The sequence below is a fragment of a genome, unplaced genomic scaffold (assembly GCF_019419815.1).
Source record: "Pyrus x bretschneideri cultivar Hongxiangsu unplaced genomic scaffold, Pyrus_bretschneideri_v1 Contig14, whole genome shotgun sequence".
Classification (NCBI taxonomy): domain Eukaryota; kingdom Viridiplantae; phylum Streptophyta; class Magnoliopsida; order Rosales; family Rosaceae; genus Pyrus; species Pyrus x bretschneideri.
In genome coordinates this window covers 4,567,179-4,592,577 of record NW_025999435.1, presented here as the reverse complement: position 1 = coordinate 4,592,577, position 25,399 = coordinate 4,567,179, and the positions used below count along the sequence as shown (strand labels likewise).

The following is a 25,399-nucleotide window of genomic DNA, read 5'->3' as shown; positions in this document are numbered from 1 at the left end:
CTTGTATTTCTCTTGTTATAAAAACTTAATATAAGATATTGATGTGATTTAACTGTGATTGTTCAAATAGAATGAGAGATAAGGGAAGAAAAAAAAAAAAAAAAAAAGAGAGAAACCAAGAAAATTAGTGGCGAGACCAAAAGTCAAAGGGTCGTACAAGAACGCGGTATTCTTTCCGAGTGCCGCATAGTATTGACTGCAATGGGAACGGAGGGAACGAGGAGGGAACGGGAAACATACACACAAACCTTCAATCTCTAGCGTTGCGCGTTGGTACTTGGTAGTTGAAAAGTAATCTGGCCCTGTTTAAGTCCTGTCCGGCTGTTCCCTTCATCCTTCCTTCTTCCTCCCTCGTTGGTTCAGTTTCGTTTCAAACACGTCCCTCTCTCTCTCTCTTCTCTCCTCTCTCTCTTCCACAATAGGTTTTAGAATTTTCCCACTTCTCTATCTTGAGATTCATTCTCACAACTTTCTCTTTCGATATCTATCCATCCACACCTTTCACTTCAAATTCTGATTTGAGTTTCTATCTTTTTCCAATTTCCAACTGGGTTTTCTTTTATTTGCTTCATTTCCTTCGATTTCCCATCTGAGTCTCCACACTTCAATTCTCCCGTTTCTTTGACCTTTCTTTCTACTAGTCTCCCCTCCCGTCTTCTTCTTCAATTCTCTCTCTCTCTCTCTCTCTCTATATATATATATATTTATATATATTCCAATTGGGTGTCCTCTTTCTTCTGTCAATGAATCCAAGTTACCATTTTTACAACTCCACATATCCCATTTGATTGAGGTCTTGAGGCTGCTGATTTTGCTTAGACCTTGCAACAGAAGGAATAAAGAAATGAAGTGTTTCTTTTCTTTCAAGGAAAAATGCAAGAGCAAAAGAGAAGGATCACAATCCGCTCCAGAATTGAGAAACAGAAGCAATCCGGTTTTGGATCGCACAACGAAATCTTCGAGTTCAGTGCCATCTCCGAAGAGCATACCAGAATTGTACAGAGAAAAGGAGCAGAATTTGAGAGTTTTCTCCTCCAAGAGCTGCGGGAAGCGACAAATGGTTTCAACAGGTTGCTTAAGCTCGGGGAAGGAGGTTTTGGGAGTGTTTATAAAGGAACAATCAGGCCTGCCGATGGAGAAAGGGGTAGTCCGATTGTGGTCGCCATCAAGAAGTTAAACCCTCAGAGTTTACAGGTTCTAAAAATATTTTCCTTAATTAAATATAATTTTCTTCAAAATTTTCCACTCCAATTGATTGTGATGGTTTGCATTGCATTTCATTGAATGGTTTGATATGTGATCTTTATATTGCACTTCCATCCCGTCTTCGAAACTCCCCTTCTCTTATTTTAACTCCGGCTGTACAATTTTATCTTATGCTGCCAATCCCAAGTCCGTATAAAGGATGAGGGGAAGTGCGTCAGGTAGTCGACAGCCGGCACTTTGCTTAACAAGGCTCTTTCTGGTTATCATATTTTTCACATGTTACATTTTACAGCCTTTTATATTTCTCTCACAGTTTGTTTAACTTGTGGTTATGAACTTTTCTCAAACAGGGTCATAAAGAATGGCTTGCGGAAGTTCAATTTCTTGGCGTCGTAGATCACCCAAATCTAGGTAAAACTTTTAGGTTACTGTTCTGTAGATGGAGAAAGAAGGATACAACGGTTGTTGGTGTATGAGTTTGTGCCTAATAGAAGCTTAGAAGACCATCTTTTCAACAGGGCTTTGCCCACATTGCCTTGGATAACAAGATTACAGATTATGCTTGGTGCTGCTCAAGGATTGGCTTATCTGCACATGGGACTCGAAGTCCAGGTCCATATACATTCTCTTCGTTTTATCTGATTTGACTATAACTTCGACATCGTTTGGAGATAGGGTTCCTCTTTGTCAACTTTTTGGTTTCGACTATGTTAATTTAACCGATCAGGGATTTGGACTGTGTTTTGATGTTGCAATTATTTGATGTTGTGCGATATTTTTTTCTTCTTCTTTTTTACTTACAAGCTGTTGTCTCTGCTTCCGAAACTTAAAGGGTATGTGCCACTCCTGTGATTGCCACAAGTTTGGTAGAGTTACAGAAAATATGAAACTAGTCCTTGTAAATTAGAACCAATAAATGTGCTGCTAGATTCAAGTTGTTTTAGAGGAAACGAAAATGACCATCGCTATAAAAATGTGTTGAAAACATGTAGTATAGACTATTGCTGTTAAATGAAAACCAAGAAAATTTACTGCTAGATTTGAGTCGTTTCAGGGGAAACAAAAAATTCTCACCACTAGAAAGTTTGCAGATGTTTTTCTGTTCTTTGATGATGGTGGTGTTACGGTGTTACAGAGGTAAGTTCAGCTTCACTTGTAAGCTTGAAGAAATAAAAATCCTCGTCTTCTGATTTTACTTGTGGCAATCCAAATGCTGCAGAATTTGTTTGTAGATGCATAGGATACACTTGCTGACCGGTCACACGGTGATTTTGTACTTTTTAGAAGATAAGTTCTTAGTCATATATGTATTGAACCATGCTGTATTGCATTATATGGACAGGTAATATTTCGAGATTTCAAATCCTCAAATGTGCTATTGGATGTAGAATTTAGGCCAAAGCTTTCAGACTTCGGGCTTGCTAGAGAAGGACCAACGGATGACCGTAGTCATGTATCAACCTCGGTAAGTAGAGTAGTCATAGACAATTTATTTGTGTGTGCTTCCCTTTTTATGTAAAATGAGGGGCTAGAGTCCCAAAACTGACCCTCTTAATTCTGGGCCATGCTCTACCAGCTACATATATAGTGGCATATTTATAGGTTGCATTAGCAGCTTATCCCGTCACTCGTATGACATATAAGGTCAAAAGCATCGCTAGTTCCACCCAAGTTAGCCGTCTCAGTACATTTCATAGTATAGTCCCATTTTTTTTCAAGATATGACACAAGTTATTTGCACCTTAGTTTCATTTGAATTTTGGTCTGAACTTACTGATGGAATTCTCTTGTGCCTCGTTTGGGACATCAGACAGGATTGGGACTGAGTCCATTCTAGTCTCATGGGAACCGACCCCTGTAGAGGGGACTTGTTGTCTATGATTATATTCGACAGGCATTCAATTTGGTAGTCTAGTCCCATTATTATTAAGTTCACACATGCGACGTGACTGTCCGTCCATTTTAAATGAATTCCCCCTCTACAGTCCCATTGTCCACCCGCGGTCTTGGTTTCCCCTTCAAAGGTTGGCCACCGTCTTCTTTGAAGTGCGCTGTGTGCTCGGAAGAAACATTGGGATTTGCTGTTGAAATTTAATTGTCTGTATCTGTTCAAGATTTATCACTTATGCATATTGTATTTGATATTGTATCCATCAGGTGGTGGGGACTTATGGATATGCAGCCCCAGAATATATTGAAACGGGCCATCTCTCAACTAGTAGTGACTTGTGGAGTTTTGGTGTGGTGCTGTACGAAATCCTAACAGGCAGGCGTGTCTTAGACAAGAACCGCCCTACAGCAGAACAGAAGCTTCTTAACTGGGTTAGACAGTTCCCTGCTGACAGTAAAAGGTTCAGCATGATAATAGATCCCCTACTGAGAGACCAGTACTCTCTTACTGCAGCTCGGAATGTTGCCAAGTTGGCCGATAGCTGTCTGAACAAGAACTGCAAAGGAACGGCCAATAATGAGTCAGGTGGTAGAGGTGTTGGAGCAAGCTCTACAAGATTCACAAGGGAGCACCAGTTCTTCAAAGACAAGCTCTGAGGCATCTACGTCCAAATCGGCGAAGCGGAGACCCAAGTAGGATTGATATAAAGAGAGCACTATATATAAATACTAGTGGTGTGTTGTGACTAAGTTCTCTATAAATATTCTCAACAGATTCAAATGTTGCATATTATAACATTCTTTTTCAGGGACTTCCAGGCACAAGTATCAAATTCATCATCCTTAGGTATCGAATCCGGAAACTATGTAAATCTCTTAGGTCCTAATGCACATTATTGCTATAAGAGAACTCAAGCAAACTCTTTTTTTTTTTTCTTTCCCTATTGTAATAATCTCTTAGGTCCTTTATGCGTGCACGACTCCATGTTATTATTGGTGAGAGTAAATAACACTCAACAAACACCCTAAAACGTGTGCTTAATGATTAATCATGAACTTATAGTAACTATAAGTGTGCATGATATTTAAACAAGTCACCAAAGATAATCATAGGTCTCCCCTAATTAACCTGATGAGGCCGTACCTTCCCTTGAGTCAATTTATGCAATGGTACATATTCATGATATCAACACAACACTAGCAAACATGTTTATATATGATATCCAACAACGCAAAATAATGTGTATTAAAACATGTTATTTGCCTCTTGAAACATATAAACATGGGTTGAATCATATGAGACAGAAAAACATGTATATGTATACTTAACCCAAAACTAATTCATGTCGTTACCCGAAGATGAGACAAAGGCCGATCCTGAAAATTAGGAGACCCTAGGTGAGCCTTCGAAGTGGAGCCCCAAAATTCTTTGATTCTCGATTCTTTGTGCGTGTATAAAAAAAAAAAAAGAATTCTCTAAATACATAAAAAAATTTACTTCTACATCAGATATCATTAAAAATTAATATCAAAAGAAAATAGATATACAAACATTTTGCAGTCAAGAGAGTACAGAGTAATAAAACTTGATTGGCGAGTATAATAAATTCAACAATGCCAATTGTTTCTTTTGTGTTTTTTCTAAAATCAACATCACACTAACGCGTCGAATATTAAAATAATCGATTGAATAATAAATTATTGAAAAGAAAATTCAAAGTTTTGATTACCTTAAAGTACAATCTTCAAGACCATGTGATAGTTGATTTAAACATTCGTTAGAAATTGAGAGTTTGGGAAGTTGAAAGAAAAAAAGATTGCATAGGGACTTGAGTTTTATAACTTTATATGCATTTGGACAGATGAATTGGGAGTAAATTTGAACCAAAAAAAAAAAAAAAACTAGTGATATAAAAGGCAGCTCCATGTTTCGGACTCACACCCCAAAGAAAAATGAAAGCGGAACATTTCCATTGTACCAACAAATAAATTATAATATTTCTTACTTTTACTATATTTATGTGTTGTTTTTGGGACTCCTACGAGGTGGGGGTTCTAAACGAACGCCTACATAAACTACCCTGAGGGCCGATCCTGCAAGTGAATTATTGCATATAATAGTGCCAAAATATTTAGTTTTAAATGGCTAAAATATGGATTAAATAGTGAGCGAACAACTGCAAGATACATGGTTGAATCTTTGCCTGATACATAAGCATACACAATTTTCAGGATCGAATAATTACAGACATGATATAACATAAACCATTTGATGCAACATTCGAAAACAGACTTGTAGCAAGCGATTGCAGATACATTATAACAAACATGATTATAATCGCAATATAACAAAAAACCTTTAACCACAACATTTATAAACTGATTTGTAATAGCATCAGGGCCGTCTTTGAGATTTCGGGAACCCTGTGCGAAATTTATAAAAGGGCCCCTCCCTAAGATAGTTTTAGAAAAGTCGGACAATGTATTGATGTCAAAAAACAATCACTTAAATCAAAACAAACTTTAGTACTCACTTATTGCAAGTTTACAAATGTCATTAACTATAAGTAAAAAGAGGTACAAATATAATATTCACTAAATGATCAAAAGCATTTCAATATTCAACAACCAAACATGAAAAAAAAACTTCAAACCTCTAACTTTAAAGTTTCACCTGCATATATAACATTATAATATAATAAAATTGAAAAATATCCCTTTTTAGGAGGTTACTATTGATACCCAAAATAACTCATTGCACTTCAAAATTTTATATTTAGAATAGAAAAAAAAATACTCTTTTAAGCAGTGCATAATGAGATTTTAAAGTGCTAACAAAAACAATTTTTAAATATAGAACATTATTACATAATATTAGATGGCAAAAATTTGAGGCCCCTTAAAATTTGGGGCCCTGTGCGACTGCAGATTTCGCTCCCGCTCAACACCTCCTCTGAATAACATCTATATGGTTATATCAGAGCAGTCGAAAACAACAACAATAACAAATTATAATTCCAGGATTTGATATTTGAGCTTTAGTTCTGCATGCATATTTTAAACTGGAAGAACTATTAAGATAAACATGTAGACATTTAGTAGTGTTTCTTATTGGTCTTGATAGCACAAAACTATGCTCTGATACCAATGGTAAACTTTATCAGTTCATGCTAATCAAAACACGTAACCTTACTTACTTGGAGAAGACAACATAATGAATTATTGGATGATCAAACACAAGGACGGAATAGCTTGAAGCACTTCTACGCACGGCTGCTTCTTATACAAGGAACTAATGGGTAGTTCTAAGATTGTGGTGTGTTAGCAGCGTGCATAGGGATCTCAAACTTATATAGGCCTCACGTCCCTCGAATCCTACCCACTAACGGATACTAGCAACCCTAATGAGCCTATAACTACAATACTAAAGCCCTCGGAATTGTATTCCACGCAAGAACCCAGATCTAGAGCCTCTTCTCCGACTTCAACTTTCAGCCGCCGCCCCTTGCTCTTGCTCGGGGTAGGCGGTAACCCGCTACTTCTTCCTCTTTCTAGTCTCCTTCTTTCCTCCTTCCATCCTTTGCCTTTTTCTTCTTTTTCCTCCCCTCACTTCCTATGCTCTATCCCCCTCCCTGCATTCATCTCTTCCTCTCCTCTTTCCAATCTTTTTCTTTCGTTTTATTCCTGGTTCTCTCTGAGTTTATCTCAGTTTTCCCTGAGTTGGGTCTCAACTATCCCTTGAGCTTGTCTCAGATCTGGGCTTCATGCCTCTTATCCGACATCTTTTGCCTACTGTTACTGCTTTCTGTCTTTTAACTTTCCATCATCTGTCCTCCTTAGATGTGATACTCTATCCCTATCTCACCATGTACTCGGATAGGTGGACTCCGATCAGGAATAGGATACCACATCTACTACCCTCATTCACTTGCCCTCCCCCAACCGGCATGCCAATGCCGAATCCCCATCGAGGCTAAGTGTTGGGTATTTTACATACCCCTTAGCCTCACTCTCTACCCGTATGATATTTTGTTTGTATATATTTGCAAGGATTAGTGAAAGGGATTTGGATTTGGTGTCTATTTTCTCGATTCGGAGTTTGGCTTCCTCCAAGGATGTGACGGCGGCAATGATGTTGTCTTTGCTGCTGGAGATTAAGGTTTTTTATTGTCTATTTTATGCTGCCTTCAAGCCTAAGCTTGTGTGGTTGTATTTTGAGTTGCTGCTCTCATTTTGCTTGGACCTTTTACTTTTCTTGTAGTTGTTTATCCCCTTTTTTTTAGATGTTGTACTAGTTTTTATCATAATAAAAATTGACTTTATGATAAATAAAATAAAATAAAATAAAATTAGGAAAGATTTGAAAAATTCTCTCCGATCATACTCACTATCATATCACGCTGTTACTATTGCAAATTAAATTCTTTAGCGATCTCTTATATTAGGTTTCTAGTATCTTTTGTTAAAATTAACTAAAATAGAAATAAAAAATAAGTTACTTCAATCCATTGTTCTTAATTTGAATCTTTTCATAATTAGTAAAAAATCTCCAATGTTTTAATAATCTAACGACGTAAGATGCGGGTGTGGAAGTTCAATACCTTATAAATTAGAGGATCGACGTTATGTGATATTTTTATTTTCAATATTTAAATTGAAGGTTCTAAAAAAACGTTAGGATAGTCGGACGGCGAGTTAGGATCTAGCGCTTAGATAGATTTTAGTAAATATATTATATTTCGTTTAAATAAGTATTTTCTTATACTTAAAATATTTATAATTTCATCATAAATTATAAAATAGAATGACCTATATATTATGAAGTATTGAAACAAATGAAAACATAGGGACAAACATATAATGTGTGTTCATTTAAGTATGCAACAAGTTTCTTACAATTTATTAAAAAAATAAAATACAAAATGAAAGTTATCTATTTTCTGTCTAAGTGAATAGCAACTTAAGCGGGTCTTGGCAGGCTAGGAGAGTGCCTAGGTAATCTAGGTGAGCGCCTCAACAGATCTAGGCACTATTTCTTAATTTTCAAATGTTTAAATAATAATGGGTAAAGTACAAAAAACTACCTCAACTATTGGGGTCACGACATTTTCATACCTCATCTTTTAAAATTGACAATGTCATACCGCATCTTACAAATTTGTGATAATGTCATACCTCCGTCAATTTTTCTGTTAGTTTTTCTGTTAAATGCTGACGTGGCAAGAGACGGGGACCACTTTCTATTAAAAAATTATTAAAAACTAAAAAAATATTTAATATTTTTTAAATATTAAAATAATAAATAAAAGTAAAATTAAAACAAAAAAAGGGTAAAGTACAAAAAACTACCTCAACTATTGGGGTCACGACAGTTTTATACCTCATCTTTTGAAATTGACAATGTCATACCGCATCTTACGAATTTGTGACAATGCCCTACCTCCGTCAATTTTTCTGTTAATTTTTCTGTTAAGTACTGACGTGGCTTGATTCGGGACATACTTTCTATTAAAAAATTATTAAAAACTAAAAAAAAATTATTTAATATTTTTTAAATATTAAAATAATAATAAAAAGCAGAGAAAAAAAAAACCATCAGTTAGTCCCTCCCCTCCCCCTCCCCCTCCTCTCTCTTCTCCCCATCTTCATTTTCTTCCCCCACACCTGCAAACCCAAAAAAATAAAAAAAATAAAAAATTTTTGAAAACCCAACAACCCCCTGGGGAAGAATAAGAAGGAGAAGGAGGAGGAGGAGGAGGAGGAAGAAGAAGAAGAAGAGGAAAAAAAGGAGGAAGGAAAAAAAAAAAAATTCCCCCTTGTCGGCGCAGAAGAAGAAGAAGGGAGAATGAGAAGGAGGAAGAAGAAGAAGAGGAAGAAAAGGAGGAGGAGAAGAAAAAAAAAAAAAAAAAAAATTGAAAACCCATCAACACCCCCTGCGGAAAAAGAAGAAGGAGAAGGAGAAAGAGAATGAGGAAGAAGAAGAAGAAGAGGAAAAAAGGAGGAAGGAATTTTTTTTTTTTTTTTTTTTTTTTAAACCATCAACTCCCTTGCGAAAGAAGAAGAAGAACAAGAACAAGAACAAGAGGAAAAAAAGAAGGAAAAAAAAAAATTTAAAAACCCATCAAACCCCAAATCCACCACTTTCATCCATTCTCCACATCCTCTTCCGCACCCATCCTCGACCTTCTCTGCTCACCCATCTTCCCGCCGACGGGATCTGGGGTTTTTTTTTTTTTTTTTTTTTTTTCTGGGTTGCAGGAAGGAGAAGAGTGTGGGTGGGTGTGGGTGTGGGGAAATTGAGTGTGGGTGTGGGTGTGGGGAAATTGAGTGTGGGTGTGGGGGGAAGACAAATTGGAATTTTTTTTTTTTTTTTTTTCGCAGGTGGGGGAAGAAGATGAAGATGTGGAGAGGAGAGAGGAGGGAGGAGGGGGGAGGGGAGGGACGAAACGAGGGGTTTTTTTTTTTTTTTTTTTCTTTTTTTTATTTTTTAATATTTAAAAAATATTAAATAATTGTTTTTTAGTTTTTAATAATTTTTTAATATAAATTAGGTCCCGAATCTAGCCACGTCAGCACTTAACAAAAAATTAATAGAAAAATTGATGGAGGTATGACATTGTCACAAATTCGTAAGATGCGGTATGACATTGTCAATTTTAAAAGATGAGGTATGAAACTGTTGTGACCCCAATAGTTGAGGTAGTTTTTTGTACTTTACCCTTTTTTTTAATTTACTTTTATTTATTATTTTAATATTTAAAAATATTAAATATTTTTTTTAGTTTTTAATAATATTTTATTAATTTTTTAATAGAAAGTGGTCCCCATCTCTTGCCACGTCAGCATTTAACAGAAAAACTAACAGAAAAATTGACGGAGGTATGACATTGTCACAAATTCGTAAGATGCGGTATGACATTGTCAATTTTAAAAGATGAGGTATGAAACTGTCATGACCCCAATAGTTGAGGTAGTTTTTTGTACTTTACCCAATATTAATTGGAACGATAGCCAGCCTAATGCCTAGATGAAACCTAAACGATGCTAAGCGAAATTTTTTAAAATAGTGTTTAATCTTCTGACTCATGATAATGAAAAGGAAAAAAAAAAAATCACTACAATTATGTCATTTTATCTGCGAGAATGAAATGGACAAAATTGTGTGAAAGTCACGCAGTCGTTGCAGTAGGTAGCCACTTGGACATCCTCGTGAGAGGTCCTCTCTCACCACACTCTTTCAAGTTTCAACGTCTGAATTTTATACTTTTCTATTTTCTCCGTTATTCTTCCCGCACAAGATTCTTAGAAAAGTAAACGTTTTTACGAGAAAAAATTAATTGTTTTCGTTAAGTATTATTTGTGTTTAATTTTAAATAAAAAATTAAAAAATAATTATGTGATATATAATGGATGGATACATTGATTAGTCTTCGGATCCCACAACCAAGATCCGGCCTATCCCTCTCTCACCACTCTTTCAACATCTAGAATTTATACATTTCTGTGTTCAAGTTCCCCAGGAATGTAAAACGTTTCCCGAGAAAATATCCATTGTTTCCATCGACGCCAAAACCAGACAACATCAAGAAAACTCCTTTTGGGTTTTGAACCTTGATCATGGGTGGTGACTCTCCATTATCAGGTAATTACTTTTCCCCTCATATATTATCTTCTAATTCTAATGTTTTGGTTATCAGCTGTGGATTTTAGTCATGGCATATGAAGGATTGATTGCACTGTGGCCTGGTTTTTCTATTTGTATGATTTTCATGGGAGTCCTATCAATTTGTTGAGAATTTTTCAAAAGAATTTGTTTCATGGGAGTCCTATCAATTTGTTGAGAATTTGCCAAAAGAATTTGTAGTGTCTTTGAAGATTAGAAAAATCCTTGTGATTAGGAATGCTAATCTTAAAATTAGTAGTTATGGGTGAGGAGAAAAGAGAAGAAGGCAGTAAATTTCACAAGAGAAATCTTGGTTTGGATAATCTTCATGTACAATTAAAAGGGACATGCCTATTTGTAGAGCCAACAATATGGTTTGATGAAACATTTAATTATCCGTCAATATTAGAGCAAACTCTGAAACAGTATTTGTATCGCCGGGACGCCGAAGGGCCGGCCATATGTATCTCGGAGGAAAGCAAGAATGTGGAAGGCTTGTATGTCAATGATCAAGTGAACCCCACATGTAAAATAACTGAAAGCGTTTTTGATGAAATATTTTTGAAATCAATTTTTAGTAAAAATCTAAGTGGATCCTCAAAAAAACTGTTTTTGGAACCCAAAATCAATTTACCAAAAGTGCTTTTAATCATTTAAAAGTACTTCCAAACGAGCCTTTACTTATGGCCCATTTGATAGTTATTTCGTTTTTAGTTTTGTTTTCACTTTTTCCTTGGTAGAAATAGAAGGAATGTATATGGAGGAATGAGGAATAAAGAAGGGCGGAGGGGAGAAAGTAGAAAACAAAAACTAGAAACTTGAAAAGCTACTAAATATTGTTTCCAGTTTTTAGTTTTCACTTTGTGTACTCTTCCATCTACATTTCTTCCACATCCTTCCCGCCGTCATTCCTCCACCGTCCTTCGTCCGTCTTTTCTCCTTTGTATTTCTCCTCTATTCATAACAACAACGGGAAAACTAAAAACGAAATGGTTATGGATTTTGTTTATATGATGCGTGTTCCCGTATGTAGTTATCTCTCTCCAAGAAAAGCTCTTGGACTTAAATTTTTGACAGACCTTCGTTTGTAGTCTTGTCTGTGCTTAGTAGGAAAATGCTCCTCAATGCTTATTGTTTCTTGGTTGCAGAAACAAGATCAGTAGAAAATCAATTCAACCATGAAGATGTAAACGAAACGCATTCAACGGAAGCGAAGGGAAAGAGACTCTGGAAGAAAGTTAAATATCAGCTTATTGAATACCATTCATTGCCTTATTTTTTAAGGGACAATGAGTTCATTTTGGGTCATTACCGATCGGAATGGCCATTGAAGCAGGTGTTTCTAAGCATCTTCTCCATTCATAATGAGACTCTTAATGTCTGGACGTAAGTACTCTAGTGCCTAATACTTATTACCGCAATACAATCCAGTTATTTTGTTTTTTGAAGCTGTGCCTCTCAAGTAAATAACGTTGAGTGCTGCTGAGAAATGCTTTTAAGACCATTGCTCTTAATAGTTATTCACATTTTTTGTAGGCATTTGATCGGGTTCTTCCTTTTCCTTTTCCTAACCATATACACAGCAACAAAAGCTCCAGACCTCATGGATCTGTCCTCCCTGCAACGTTTGTCTGACATGATTAGAAGAGCCAATTTGCACAGAATTCATCCGGAACTGTTGAATTGCCTCCCTTCGCTATCTTTGCCGTCTATGAATTTTCTCTCCTCAGTTTCAGGGAATATAAGTGAACTTCTCACCAATTGCTTGCCTGACCGGGTCTCCCATGGCAATCAAACAGAGAATTCTGTTCTGGTATTGTCCTGCTCTTTGATTAAATCCAATGCAAAGATGTCTTTGAGTGCTTTTCAAATTCTATTCGACGTTTTTTTTATTCCCTTACATGCATGAATTTTTTACCCAGCTACTGATGCACATAACTTTCTGATAAAGTCTCTATAAAATCCGTTCTATATACCGACGGTAACATACTTTTTAATTGGAAGTCCTTTTGTTTCCCAGCCTTATGCCTTTGTTATTTGTTTAACAATTGCAGGATGGAGTAACGGATGACGTGATGAACATGGTGGCCCCTCTTATGTATCAGCCCATAACAAGGTGGCCCTTCTTTGTGTTCCTAGGTGGAGCCATGTTCTGCTTGCTAGCCAGCAGCACATGCCATCTCCTTACTTGCCATTCAGCGCGCCTTTCCTACATAGTTCACAGATGTGACTATGCAGGCATTGCTGCACTCATCGTGACCTCATTTTACCCTCCTGTCTACTACTCCTTCATGTGCAACCCCTTCCTTCGCAACCTCTACTTAGGTTTCATCACAATACTAGGTATCACCACCATGGTTTTCTCCCTCCTCCCATTTTTCCAAGGACCCAAGTTTCGAAGCCATCGTGCCTCTCTCTTCTTTGGGATGGGCGTGTCAGGTGTCGTGCCTTTAGTTCATAAGCTCATAGTGTTCAGGAATCAGCCAGAGGCCATCCAGACTACCGGCTATGAGGTGTTAATGGGGGTTCTTTATGGACTAGGGGCATTGATTTATGCTATAAGGATACCCGAGCGGTGGAGACCGGGGAAGTTTGATATTGCTGGGAACAGTCACCAGCTTTTCCATATCTTGGTTGTGGCAGCAGCTTACACACACTACCGTGCCGGTCTACTGTACCTAAGATGGAGGGACTTGAAGGGTTGTTAGCTTGTATTGAGACTGTAGGAGGACCAACATTGGATAATATTATACAAAGGAGCCCTTCTGTGTTGGATTTGGATGTATAGCTAACTTTTTCCTTTGGCCATCTGAAAATTTGTACACATTCCTTTTTCTTGTTGAAAAACTTCCAGGAAATGTAATTATCAGTTTGGTAAAAAATTAAATACCTTTCGTAAACCCCGCAATCATTTTCGAAGGGAAATGATTTGTGCACACAACTTTGTAAGCGTTTTTGAATGGAAATAAGTAAGGGTGTGCAAAGAGGGGAAATAGGTGTGCGGAAATGACTTCCCTTTTCGACATGTAGTCAAGTATTGTTTGGATATGTTGTTCAAGTTTAAAGGGTTCCATTGATCTCTCCTTCACATATCTCAATTTTGATTGACCCCATTGTAATGTTGAAAACATTTTGCTATCTCAAGCAAGTTCTTCGAATGGATTGCCCCGGTGGTTACGGGGCTTTCCTCTTAAACTTAATGCGTTTCGGGTTCTTATTCTCCCCTCTCATGAATTTGGTGTAAATTATCCTATCGTTTGTCAAAAAAAAAAAAAAAACAAGTTCTTCAAAATGAAAATGTGGCATCTTCTTAAACATTATTAACACTAATACTTCTGGCAACAATAATTAAAGTAGAGATGCACGTGATTCGGTTTGACACCAAATATATTACCAAACCAACTAGCATTTAATAGTTCAATTTAGTTTGGTTTTGTCTAACATCACAATTGAAACCAAAACAAACCAAATCATTGTTAATCCGTTTGGTTTGGTTGGTTCAAGCCTATTCTCCATACATCAATAAAAAAATGTCTAACATTTAAAAACATTTTTAATTTTCTAAATATCTATACACCTCACACATTCCAATTCGATCAAAAGGTTTAAGTTTTTGGAACATAAATTTTCATCAAGTGAACTAGAACTAAGTTTCAATTAAATAAAGTTTTGTGTTAGCAAACGATTTATTAGTTACAGTCAAACATAAGCTTTAAGAACAAATAACCTATCGCCTATAATCTTAAATTACACATAAGCTTAAATCTCCTAATTGTTAATAGTCTCTACAACTTTTAATATATGTACGGTTAGACATCTAAATAACCTATGATATGTGTAAAATAAGTAAAAATTATAATTAAAAGATATACGGTCGATTCGGTTTAGTTTTGATCGATTTCAAAAGTGAAACAAAACGAACCAACATAAAATCAGTTCAGTTTTTAAATTGTGTAACTTTTTCTTCGTCAGAATGAAACTAAACCGACCAAAACAGTTTAGATTGGCTGGTTTGGACGGTTTAGTTGGTTTATGCCCACCACTAAATTTAAGTGTGTGTGAGTTTCACACGATCCATGCACAATTTTTCCTATAACTCATTACTTCGTGAGAGAACAAGATATTTGAAAATATTTTGTGGAACAATGTTACACCGTCATGTAAAGAGTCTCTTGGCCTAATATTAATCATGGTTTTAGGTAACTCCAATCATTGACATCTTCATGATGATTATATAGCAAAACGATTGGACTTTTACCATTTCTCGTTCTTGTTTTTTCCCTTCAACTTTTTTTCATGTGTAAGTAAAAAGTTTTAGATAAATAAGAAGTTTTAAGTTTAGACATCGTGAATGATGCGTTCAATTATTCCACCTTTCAGTGTAAATATATGTTTTACCAAAAAAAAAAAAAGTTTGAACCAAAGGACATATTGGGCTGGAATGTCCTATATCATGGGCTAAATATTTTATGGCCCAAAAACGAAAAAAGCCCACTTTTATTTGGTTTCGATATCTCCTTCCATTTGGCTACTGCGTTCTCCAGTCGTTCGAAACTCATCAATGGAGGTGGCAACCACGGCTTCCTGCTTCGCGCTCCACACGCGCATGTTAGCAACGCCCACCACTTTCCGAGCCCTGAACACTACCCGCCCCCATCTGACGTCGTCTCATTCCCCTCCCAGAGCCTCCCTCTCCACCAGCTTCCTCTCTACCCTTCGCCGGCAACAGCCTCTCCTCCGACTTCTCCGGCCACAAGCTCCGCCCTTCATTCCTCAATCCGGCGTCGTCTCGTGGCTCCAAACCCACACGCGGCGTCGTCACCATGGTACTCCGCCAAATTACCTTCCCGCATTTTACTCTCACCTTGTGTATTCTTTTCTACTGATTTTTTCGATTTATAAGTAAAAATTCAGCTCAATTGAAATTTATCCGGATGGAATTTGAGATTTTGGGTCATCTAGGCTTCAATTATTGTGTAATGAAGTTTGAATTTCGAATCGAATTGAAATTTGTGTGTTTAGGTTATTCCATTTCAAAGAGGAAGCGCATGGGAGCAGCCGCCTCCGGACCTGGCATCATATCTATACAAAAACCGAATAGTGTACTTGGGCATGTCACTTGTTCCTTCGGTGACGGAGTTGATACTTGCCGAATTTCTCTACCTTCAGTACGAAGACGACACGAAGCCCATTTACTTGTACATTAATTCCACAGGAACAACCAAGGTCAGCAGTCAAGACTCTTTCGTTTATTTTCAGCTAGCTTTAGGTCTAATGCCTGCTTGTTTCACACATTGGCATCTTCGAAGCACACCCGAAGTCAATAATGAACACCCACACTTTAATTGTTAACTCTTGATACTAGGGATAGGTACAAGACGAGTGGTTCAATGTTTGTTGATAGTGAAAAGGTAGATTTGGGGAGGGTAGTGTGACAAAGTGACATCACCTCCGTTGTCACTTTTGTAGGGATGTCCATGTTTTTCTCTTATTATCGGTCAGTTCATCAGTTGGTAATAATTGGAGAGTGTATTATAAATACACGAAATAACTTGTGTTGGACTTTGGTAGTAGTACTGATAGATTTCACGTCAGCGGTTGCTTAGATGTTCGTGTTGGTGCTGGAGTTAGTTGTGGTACGGTTAATGGGATTGTTGCAAACTTCCAATGTATTAAAATGGTAGTTCTGATATGATCATAGGTGATGCCAACTTATGGTGGTTGCAAAGGAGAAGGTTTGTGATGGGATTATGGTGGTTGTGAGATTGTATGGTAATGTCTTCATTGGTGGCAGCAGTATTATCATCCAATAATTTTTAGAAAGAACTGTAGTTAGATACTGTATAATTTGTAACTACACTTTTATTCTTCTCTTATCCTTTATAATTTTGGGTTGCTTTTGCATGACTTCTTTCGTAGTTGTAACTGTAAGTGTAATTCAAGTTCATTTACGGTAACTATGCTGTTTGATCAATTTGGCAGTAGTTGGCTTAGGAGATAGATAATTCTTGCTTTCACGCTTCTTGCCGCATTTACTGTGAACAATGAAGATTGTTCAATAATGGCGCCTTGTTTGTTTTTCATTTTATATGATTCTTATCTTGTATTCTTCAGGGTGGGGAGAAGTTGGGTTATGAAACAGAGGCTTTTGCAATATATGATGTCATGAGGTTATCCATCTTTATGTTCTTCTGCTATGTCATTCATTTAATTATCTTATTGTGTTGATCAGTTCTAGTTTGTATTCGCTGAATTTAAGAGGTGATCTGAATTTTTGCCCTAATGGTCGAACTTAATGTCTATTCACTGTAGGTATGTCAAGCCACCTATATTTACTCTTTGTGTTGGTAATGCTTGGGGAGAAGCTGCCTTACTTTTGGCTGCTGGTGCAAAGGGAAACCGTTCTGCTTTACCCTCATCAACAATCATGATGAAGCAGGTTTGATCTTTATCAGTAATTTGTTGAGCTTCATGATGGTGTATTATCTATGTGTTTCTTAATTTTTGTTGGAAGGACTGGGATTTGTACTTTTTTATCTGGTTAAGTGGAACTTATACATGTATTAAATTCTTACCTGAACTTTTCTCTTCTTTGTTTATCTATCTGTAGCCGATTGCGAGGTTTCAAGGTCAAGCAACAGATATTGAACTTGCAAGAAAGGAAGTGAGGAACGTTAAAGACGAGTTGGTAAGATTAGTGGTCACAAACATATTTGTTGCCATCCTTCACTCTGTTCACATTGACTAGTTTGAATGCTGGTTAGATGTTTATGGTTATTCAAAAGTTTCAAAGAATGGGAGAGATTTTTCCTTTAGCTCTTTTCATTTCTATTCTTCCATTTTTCTCTTTTGTGTAGCAAGTGGATATGTTTTCTATCTTGGATGTGGATTGATTTTTGCAGTATTTATATTAAACCAGGAATTAACTTAACTCTCTGTACAAGTTCAAAAATATAGCTCAGGTGTAATAATTCATGGGAATGTAAACAAAAAGAAGAAAAAAGAAAGACTCAATTACTTTCAGCATCTACTTCACAGTCCTGATCTATGTTCAACGGACATGGGTTCTGGGCATGATTTCCAAAAATTTGGACTTGGATATGGCCAAAAACACAGTAATTAAAATAATAATAATCATAAATTAACAATAATATAGCTTAAATATAATAAATGACACTAAAAAAAAGACAATAGATTTAAAATTACATATAATAGAAGGTAATCTCCTCTTCTCAATCAGTTCTAGGAGCTTTCTCAGGCTTTCTCCTCTAGTTCTGCAACAAAGTAAAAAGTGCTAGGTCCCCGTATGGTTTTCAAATAGAGAGAGAGAATAGGGAGATGGTTGGGCCTTTAACTGTTTAACATATCGTTTAAATACTATAATTTGACAGTATAGTTTTACACATTTCGATTTGACCTATGTAGTTTTGAAATAATTACAAGCTGACAACTGTGTCCTAACCGTGTCCCAGCTGTATCCAAAAGAAAATGGTCAATAAAATCGAAGGACACTCCACAATATCCAAAATATGTATTTTTCCATGTCCTACGCGAGTCGTGTCCATTCCAGTGTTATACACTGCACACACCTGAAAGTCGAAATTGATATGGTGGGATGAAACAAAGAGATGAAACAAATCTATCAATCAAAAGACGATAGAACTAACACAATCTTCTACATGGAGAGGAACCCCTTTTTCCTTTCAAAATGAACTTTATAAAATATTATTCTTGGAGCATGATGTAGTATGTGCTGTGAGTACAGGAAATGACTAATTGTGGTATGTTCGGTGAGTATAGAAGTGACTAATTGTATAGAACTTTGCATTGGAGCGTAGAAATTGACATTCATAACTCCATACCAACAAAAGAAGTGCCTTAGGTGACCTATCAACTCAGTGTTTTATTGTCTGATTTATGTTTTAGGTTAAACTCTTCGCAAAGCATGTGGGAAAGTCAACTGAGCAAATTGAAGCAGACATTAGGCGTCCAAAATATTTTAGTCCAAGTGAGGCAGTTGACTATGGCATCATTGACAAGGTATTTCAAATAGAAAGAGTTAATACATTTTTGTCTAACTCATACCAAACATATGTCACCCATTTCAAACTAATTTCCAGGTACTGTACAATGAAAGGAGTACCGAAGACAGGGGAGTTGTCTCAGACCTTAAAAAAGCACAACTTATTCCGTAGGAAGACTTGGAATTCTTATCCGAAGGAATATTGAGGTACAGGGCAATAACAAGATTCTTTCAGATTGTACGTTATGGGATGACTCATTTCTGTTGCTCATTACATGAAATTTACCATTTGCTAATGTTGGAGTGAATATCAATGTTTAAGTGTGTACTGTAGTCAGCAATTGTCCTAAGCTTTCTGGACTGATTTACGCTGCTTGTGATTACTTGTGCTTGTTTTCTGTTCAATAATTTTGACATCTCCTGGACGATGATTAGTTGGGTTGTGATTGGCTTATTTGGAACGACTAGGTTTGACTTTTTACGTGTAAAGTTCTAGTTAAAGCACTCCCCTTTCCCTCATCCACACCAACCCCTGGTGAGTTTGGAAAACTCCATGTTCTTGGGTAGTACCATTGAACATCATGCCATAACATCGACATTGTACTTCTTTTTAGCTTATTTAGTCCCCTCATATGCTATGGTATGATGGCCACAATAATCTGAAAAGCCTGGTATGGAAGAGTAACTGGGTTTTTGGATCTTTACTTTCTGTTGACTAGGAAATTTCTCTCTGGTATCATTTATATGCCTTTTCAAAATTTCACTGCTCACAATCTCTCCCAGTTTTAATTCTCAACCATTCCATTGCTCTAGTATGAGGACAAGTTGGTTCTGGATTTGCGAAGTAATTGCTTGTTCTTTTCATGGCATTACCACCTTTACCACTATTTCTCCATAAGATTCAGTAAGGAGACACTTGGCAGAGGTGCTGTCCTTTTTTTTCGTTTGTTGATTGGTAAATTTGGGAGTGAAGATGACTAATGAGGTTTTGGTGGATGGTATGTTGTATTGTTTGTAATTTTGGTTTTGTCTCCGACAAACATCACCCTTTCGCCTTTCCTTTTCAACCCAATTTACAAGTGTAAGAGAGAGGTGAGAAAGTAGAAGATTTGGTGATATTAACCGTACACATACTCGGTGGATTGTGTCGACTGATTCTCTTCCATGATTTGCTCTAAGTGGTTGCCCCATTTATGCAAGTGATGTTATTTTTTTAGCCCATTTTATGGTGAGTCACTTTCTTTGAGTTGGAACTCCCTCCTAGAACCATGGTATAATCATTAAGAACAAATTATTTAATACGTGTTTGGAAAGTTTGCATCATTGTAGTTGAAACAAGTGTGTTATTACTGGGTTCGTGAAGTCTATCTTCTTGCCCGTAGTTATGTAATTTTTTATTACAAGTGCTGGATCAACAAGCTTAGATCAGAGAATATGCTTTGCCTAAAGTGCTAATTCAAAAAGTGCTTTTGCTGAGGTCAAAACAGCAAAAAGTGTGTCTATGCTGCAAATGCTAAATACTTTAATCAAAGACTAGTTAATATCAATGCACTATGTTGATCCAAATTAAGTAAGTTTTGTACATGTTCTAAATTGTTGTTGAAAGAATGGTAGTGGAGTTAAACTTCAAATTTGTGACAATTGTGATATTTCATTGCGCGATGTGCATGCAAACTTGTGATTTCAGATTGAAGTTTATGTGGTGATTGTCGTGGAGAATGCTCGGGCCAGAGTCACACCATGCAATGGAAAAACTGGGCATCCAGCTTCCAAGTGGTAACACAAATATTTTCCAGCAAAGCAATGCATAATACATAGCCTAAACTTGTATCAAGCACAAAGAACCATCTGTGTAAAACAGCTGAAAAGAAAGCAAGTGTTTTGCTTTTGACTTTTAATGTACACTTGGTGTTCGCTGATTTTTTGTTAATTTGGTAATTAATCATCTGCGTATTGGCACATGTGGTGCGTCTAGTACAATCTTGAAGAGGAGGAAACACCAGCAGGATCACATTTGAAGGTAAGAATGTTTGTGATAGTGGTTAAGATAATGAAGGAAATGATTAGTCACTAATCTCGTATTACAGAATTTAAACACACGTCCAAGTGCTTACGAACTCAGCACAGAGAAATGGTGTGCTTGGAAGTTGGAACAAGGCAGGTGGAGGGCAAGGGATGACGATTCACCTACCCCCCATTTGGGATTTGGACAGGAAGCCTACTCTAATTGGACCTCATTAGCCATTGCTTCCCCTCACCTCAACTTTTGTTAGTACTATTACTTTTCTTTCCATCATATACATTTATCGTATATCGTGCAGCTAATTTTTGTCAAATACTGTTTATATTCAATTTTAAACAAAAAATTTACAATGATTTTTTACTGTACGATGTACAATGAACGGATGTGATTGAAGGATCTGAGGAGGATCCTTGTGACTATTTTAAAAGTTAAACATGTCGAAGTTATCCGTTCTTTAGCTTTCTCAAATAAATTTCTCTTGTTTTGGTTGGTTGAAGCCAAACGCGTCAAAATCTTAAACCCAATTAGCTAGGGAAATTATAAGTGCTCATCCTTTAGTCTTAAACTTTGACACGGCATTAGAGATTAATGCCTTGGTTTTTAGTCACTCCGAGTGAGTCTGAATCTGATAGACCTACTCACTCAGTCGGCATGTCAGTGCGTTACAACCAAACCCGACGATGGCTTTGGTGGGTTTCAATTAGTCCACTTGTTTATATCCCATAGCCCTTGGTATTTGACTCAAAACACCAATTAAATTTCTCAAGGATCATCTACCAGTTTCCAATTGAAAACCATTTCCATCAAATTAACTCACGTAACAATTGACCCGTACCAAGTGACTAAACTAACAACTAAAAGACCATAACTCAAAACAACCAAAATCCTAAATTAATCCACAACCCTAATTCATAACCATCCACACGAATTGAAGTCGCGCTACCATTGAACTCACCACATCTAGCAATGATCTGAGAACCTATAGAACAAGGGAAGGGTACGAAGAACAGTCGATCTCCAATGATCCAATTGCTCATATTAGCGGAAAAGAGTCGTGTAATAGTGACTAGGAGTCATCACCAGACAATGTTGGCAAAAGTATTGGTTTTCGTCCAACCTACACAACTAGGGAGGAATAGACAGAGAATGGTCCCAAATGTAATGATGGTTTAAGAGCACCCTAACTTAATTAAACCTGCACATTCAAGGAACAAGCGAAAATGTTCAGCTCAGCTATTTGTGAATTATATAATATTCCCTCCACTAACACATAGTAATATGTTTTCATACATCCCATTTAAAATTGATAGTCTTTTTGATGAATTTAATAATGATAAGACAAGAGTTTTCATTTGACAACTATCCAACCGTTAGAGATAGTAATTTCTTTTCAAAATTATTGAGACTATGTGAGACGAGACTAGACTCAGACTCAGACTCAACCTATTCAGTCCCGCCCACCAAACGGATCAACATCGGAGATCCAACACAAGTGGCCCTTTACCACAGTGGTGGAAGGGTGTTGTGCCCTTACATGACGGCATGGGTTCAAACCCTCTCAGTAGCTAATCTAACATTTAACTTACTAACGCTATCGTTTCACTCAAAAAAAAAAAAAAAAAAAAGACATCGGAGGTCCAACGTGTAAGTACACGTTATCAATCTAATCCAAAACTCCAGAGCTCTCCTATTTCTTTTGCACCCTGTATTCCCAAAGTGGAAGAAAAGGTATGTATCCACCTCAGCATGCACCCTCCCCCCTGCCTCGACTATAAATATTGGGACTAAGATACCTTTGCTCTCACAACCCTCCTAAACTCATTAGCTTAATCTATCTGATTATCGTCTTACTTTGCGATAATTAACTTCCTTGCATTGTCTAGGAAAAACTTTGTCACACAGAGACATGGAGTTTTTGCTTAAGCACATAACTTGGTTTCTTTGTATCATGGTACTGTTGCCTGCACTATGTACCTCTCAAGACGCATTTGTTTCCTCTAGAGCAACCTACTATGGTAGCCCAGACTGCTACGGGACCCCAAGTATGTGTAGCTTTCTTACTAATCGATGTTTACGTTCATAATATATTTGTGCATGTGCATGACAGTTTTGTTGCTAAACTGTTAATCAAAGGTATTGATCAAGTAGAACTATTTTTGAACATGTGATTTTGATTGATAGCAGTGCGAAAATAACATGTTAGCTTATCATGCAAAAGAAAACTATTAAATGTATAGTAGGGTAACATTCTCTACCAAACTTGCATTACCAAAAACATGTTGACCACGTAAGGATATTTACATTCTAGATAACTTCAACATTATAAAAGTTTAGATTTACAGTCTGGTAACATAATCACGTTAAGTCATCAGATAGTGTGACAAAAGAATATTTCCATGCACGTAAGTATATTTGATTATGGTATGTATATTCACAGTGGTATATTACTGATGCAGCGGGAGCTTGTGGGTTTGGAGAATATGGAAGAAAGATCAACGACGGTCAAGTAACCGCAGTTTCTAGGCTATGGAGGAACGGAACTGGCTGTGGTGCATGCTACCAGGTACATCCACTTCCTCAAAGTTTTCAATAATTTACTATGTGACGAAAAGAACAGTAATACTCATGTTGATTAGCACTAAGCATAGACAAGTAATCATGCCGGGCCGGCTTTTTTAAATTAATCGTAACAATAATTAACTTAATTAAGTATACTGTAGTTAATACTGAGTGTGGTTTCATCAGGTGAGGTGCAAGGTCCCTCAGCATTGCAGCAGTGATGGGGTAACTACGGTGGTGACGGACTACGGCGAAGGCGACAGAACTGACTTTATCTTCAGCGCAAGAGCTTATGCAAAGTTGGCAACCAATCCAGCTTCGTCTGCGGTATTATTTGCTTCCGGTGTCGTTGAAATCGAATACAGAAGGATCCCTTGCAAGTTCTCTGGTTACAACATTGTGTTCAAAGTCCATGAACAAAGTAAATATCCTCATTACCTTGCCATAGTCATTCAGGATGTTGCTGGGGTAAATGACATAACAGCTGTTGAGGTTTGGCAGGTGAAAATTCAACTCCAACTCAATATTTCAAATACAACTTACCAAGTTACCATGTTATTAATATAATTTCGTAAACGTGATTCGTGTAACATTACTGGTCTGACTAAAAATATTTTTTTCTTTTGTTGGGGCAGGAGGATTGCCAGCAATGGAGGCCAATGAGGAGAGCATATGGAGCAGTGTGGGACCTTCCAACCCCACCAATGGGGTCCCTTAGCTTGAGGTTCCAAGTGAGTGGCAGTGCAGAAGTGAAATGGGTGCAGGCAAACAATGTCATCCCTGCTGATTGGAAGGCTGGGGCTGCATATCAGTCGGACATTCAGCTCACTTAGGAGGACACTAATTTAGTTACATGTTGATTAATATTATTGCTTTTTTATGTTTAGTTGCTTGGCATGGATTTAGTATAAAATAATTAAAAGTATTAGTTAATGTATGATGCTTGTTAGGAACCAGTGCACTTGGCTTTCGTTTGCCCAAGGATTAGTGGGGTTCTGCACCTTCAGTTGGTGAGGTTATGTAATATGAATGAATAAAGTTCCACCTTGTTGGATACTTTAAGCTTGCTTTATAAACAAAGTTTGTTATTGTATTATACCCAAAACTTTTGGCGTGCTCTCTCCGAGTATCTGGTACTCCAGGTGTTTTAACCATTGAATTTTAAATTTTGTATTTTCAAACAAAGATCTAACGGTTAAAACACTCAGAATATAAAATACTCTATAGTATTTTAAAAGACAACAAATAATGATCAGCTATTTATATATATATAATAAAAATAAGGCAAAACCAGAAATGCATAGAATGAAAAATAAAATTAAATTAAAAAACCAGATTCGTAAAGCAAAAAATAAACGTGGTCCTTTGAATGTGGAACTTCATTCGGATTGCTTAACCAGGCTACCAGCAAGTGGCTAAACTGACTACCTTTGTTTTGACCGTGCTTAAGCCATCTCCTATGGTTGAGGGCTAAACGTGGCCCGTGTCATTTTTAGCCTTTAATAAACCATGTAGCAAAGATCTCAGATAAGATTTTGCTCTGCGCGGCACCTTGTCATGATTGAATCTTTAGCATTTCTCAAATATGTTTTTTCGAGTGACATCCGACAGTTCGGGAGCAACTTTCGAGATTTCTGAACAGATTTTTCTTGACGTGATATTTTTATTATGATTGAATCTTAATCATTTTATTAATATGATTTGCAAGTGAAACGTGTCAGTTCGTAAGAAACTCTCTAAATTTTTTATTAGGTTTCTCTCGACATGACACCTTTTATCTTCAACTTCACGTGTGAATAAATAGTGTGCATTGAGTTCCATATCTCACTACTTCATATGCTTCCATTTCAATTTCTCTCATCTTCTATAATTTGTCAACCAATTCTGCAATGTATGATAACTCTGATTTCAGTTCCAACTTGGATCATAAAAGAATACGAAGAAGACGATGCACATCCGCGCATAACAGGTGGAATGTCCAGCCAGAAGAGATGACCTTACATCCATTTTCGCAAAGACATGCCATTTCAGTCTA

General features: G+C 36.8%; 4 protein-coding genes across 4 annotated transcripts; all 4 read left to right on the top strand.

Annotated features, from left to right (window-relative positions):
• The first annotated feature begins 200 nt into the window (after positions 1-200).
• LOC103966890 (probable serine/threonine-protein kinase PBL19) lies at positions 201-4,030 on the top strand. The gene is given in 7 exon segments (XM_009380113.3): positions 201-1,031; positions 1,034-1,194; positions 1,557-1,616; positions 1,618-1,818; positions 2,549-2,671; positions 3,364-3,654; positions 3,656-4,030. Coding segments are annotated over 7 exon segments (1,161 nt in total). The 5' UTR covers positions 201-844; the 3' UTR covers positions 3,794-4,030.
• Positions 4,031-10,494: 6,464 nt separating this feature from the next.
• On the top strand, positions 10,495-13,842 carry LOC103966889 (heptahelical transmembrane protein 4-like). Its single transcript, XM_048579877.1, has 4 exons — positions 10,495-10,738; positions 11,908-12,145; positions 12,296-12,572; positions 12,814-13,842. The coding sequence occupies exons 1-4, from the start codon at positions 10,714-10,716 to the stop codon at positions 13,465-13,467; spliced, it is 1,194 nt and encodes a 397-aa protein (XP_048435834.1). The 5' UTR covers positions 10,495-10,713; the 3' UTR covers positions 13,468-13,842.
• Positions 13,843-15,276: 1,434 nt separating this feature from the next.
• LOC103966891 (ATP-dependent Clp protease proteolytic subunit-related protein 4, chloroplastic) lies at positions 15,277-20,701 on the top strand. Its single transcript, XM_009380114.3, is given in 9 exon segments — positions 15,277-15,470; positions 15,472-15,585; positions 15,782-15,985; positions 16,874-16,929; positions 17,072-17,198; positions 17,370-17,447; positions 18,686-18,799; positions 18,880-18,989; positions 20,470-20,701. Coding segments are annotated over 8 exon segments (918 nt in total). The 5' UTR covers positions 15,277-15,320; the 3' UTR covers positions 18,955-18,989; positions 20,470-20,701.
• A 1,498-nt stretch (positions 20,702-22,199) lies between these two features.
• On the top strand, positions 22,200-24,460 carry LOC103966892 (expansin-like B1). The gene is made up of 4 exons (XM_009380115.3): positions 22,200-22,847; positions 23,262-23,368; positions 23,551-23,865; positions 24,000-24,460. The coding sequence occupies exons 1-4, from the start codon at positions 22,712-22,714 to the stop codon at positions 24,195-24,197; spliced, it is 756 nt and encodes a 251-aa protein (XP_009378390.2). The 5' UTR covers positions 22,200-22,711; the 3' UTR covers positions 24,198-24,460.
• Positions 24,461-25,399: the final 939 nt, after the last annotated feature.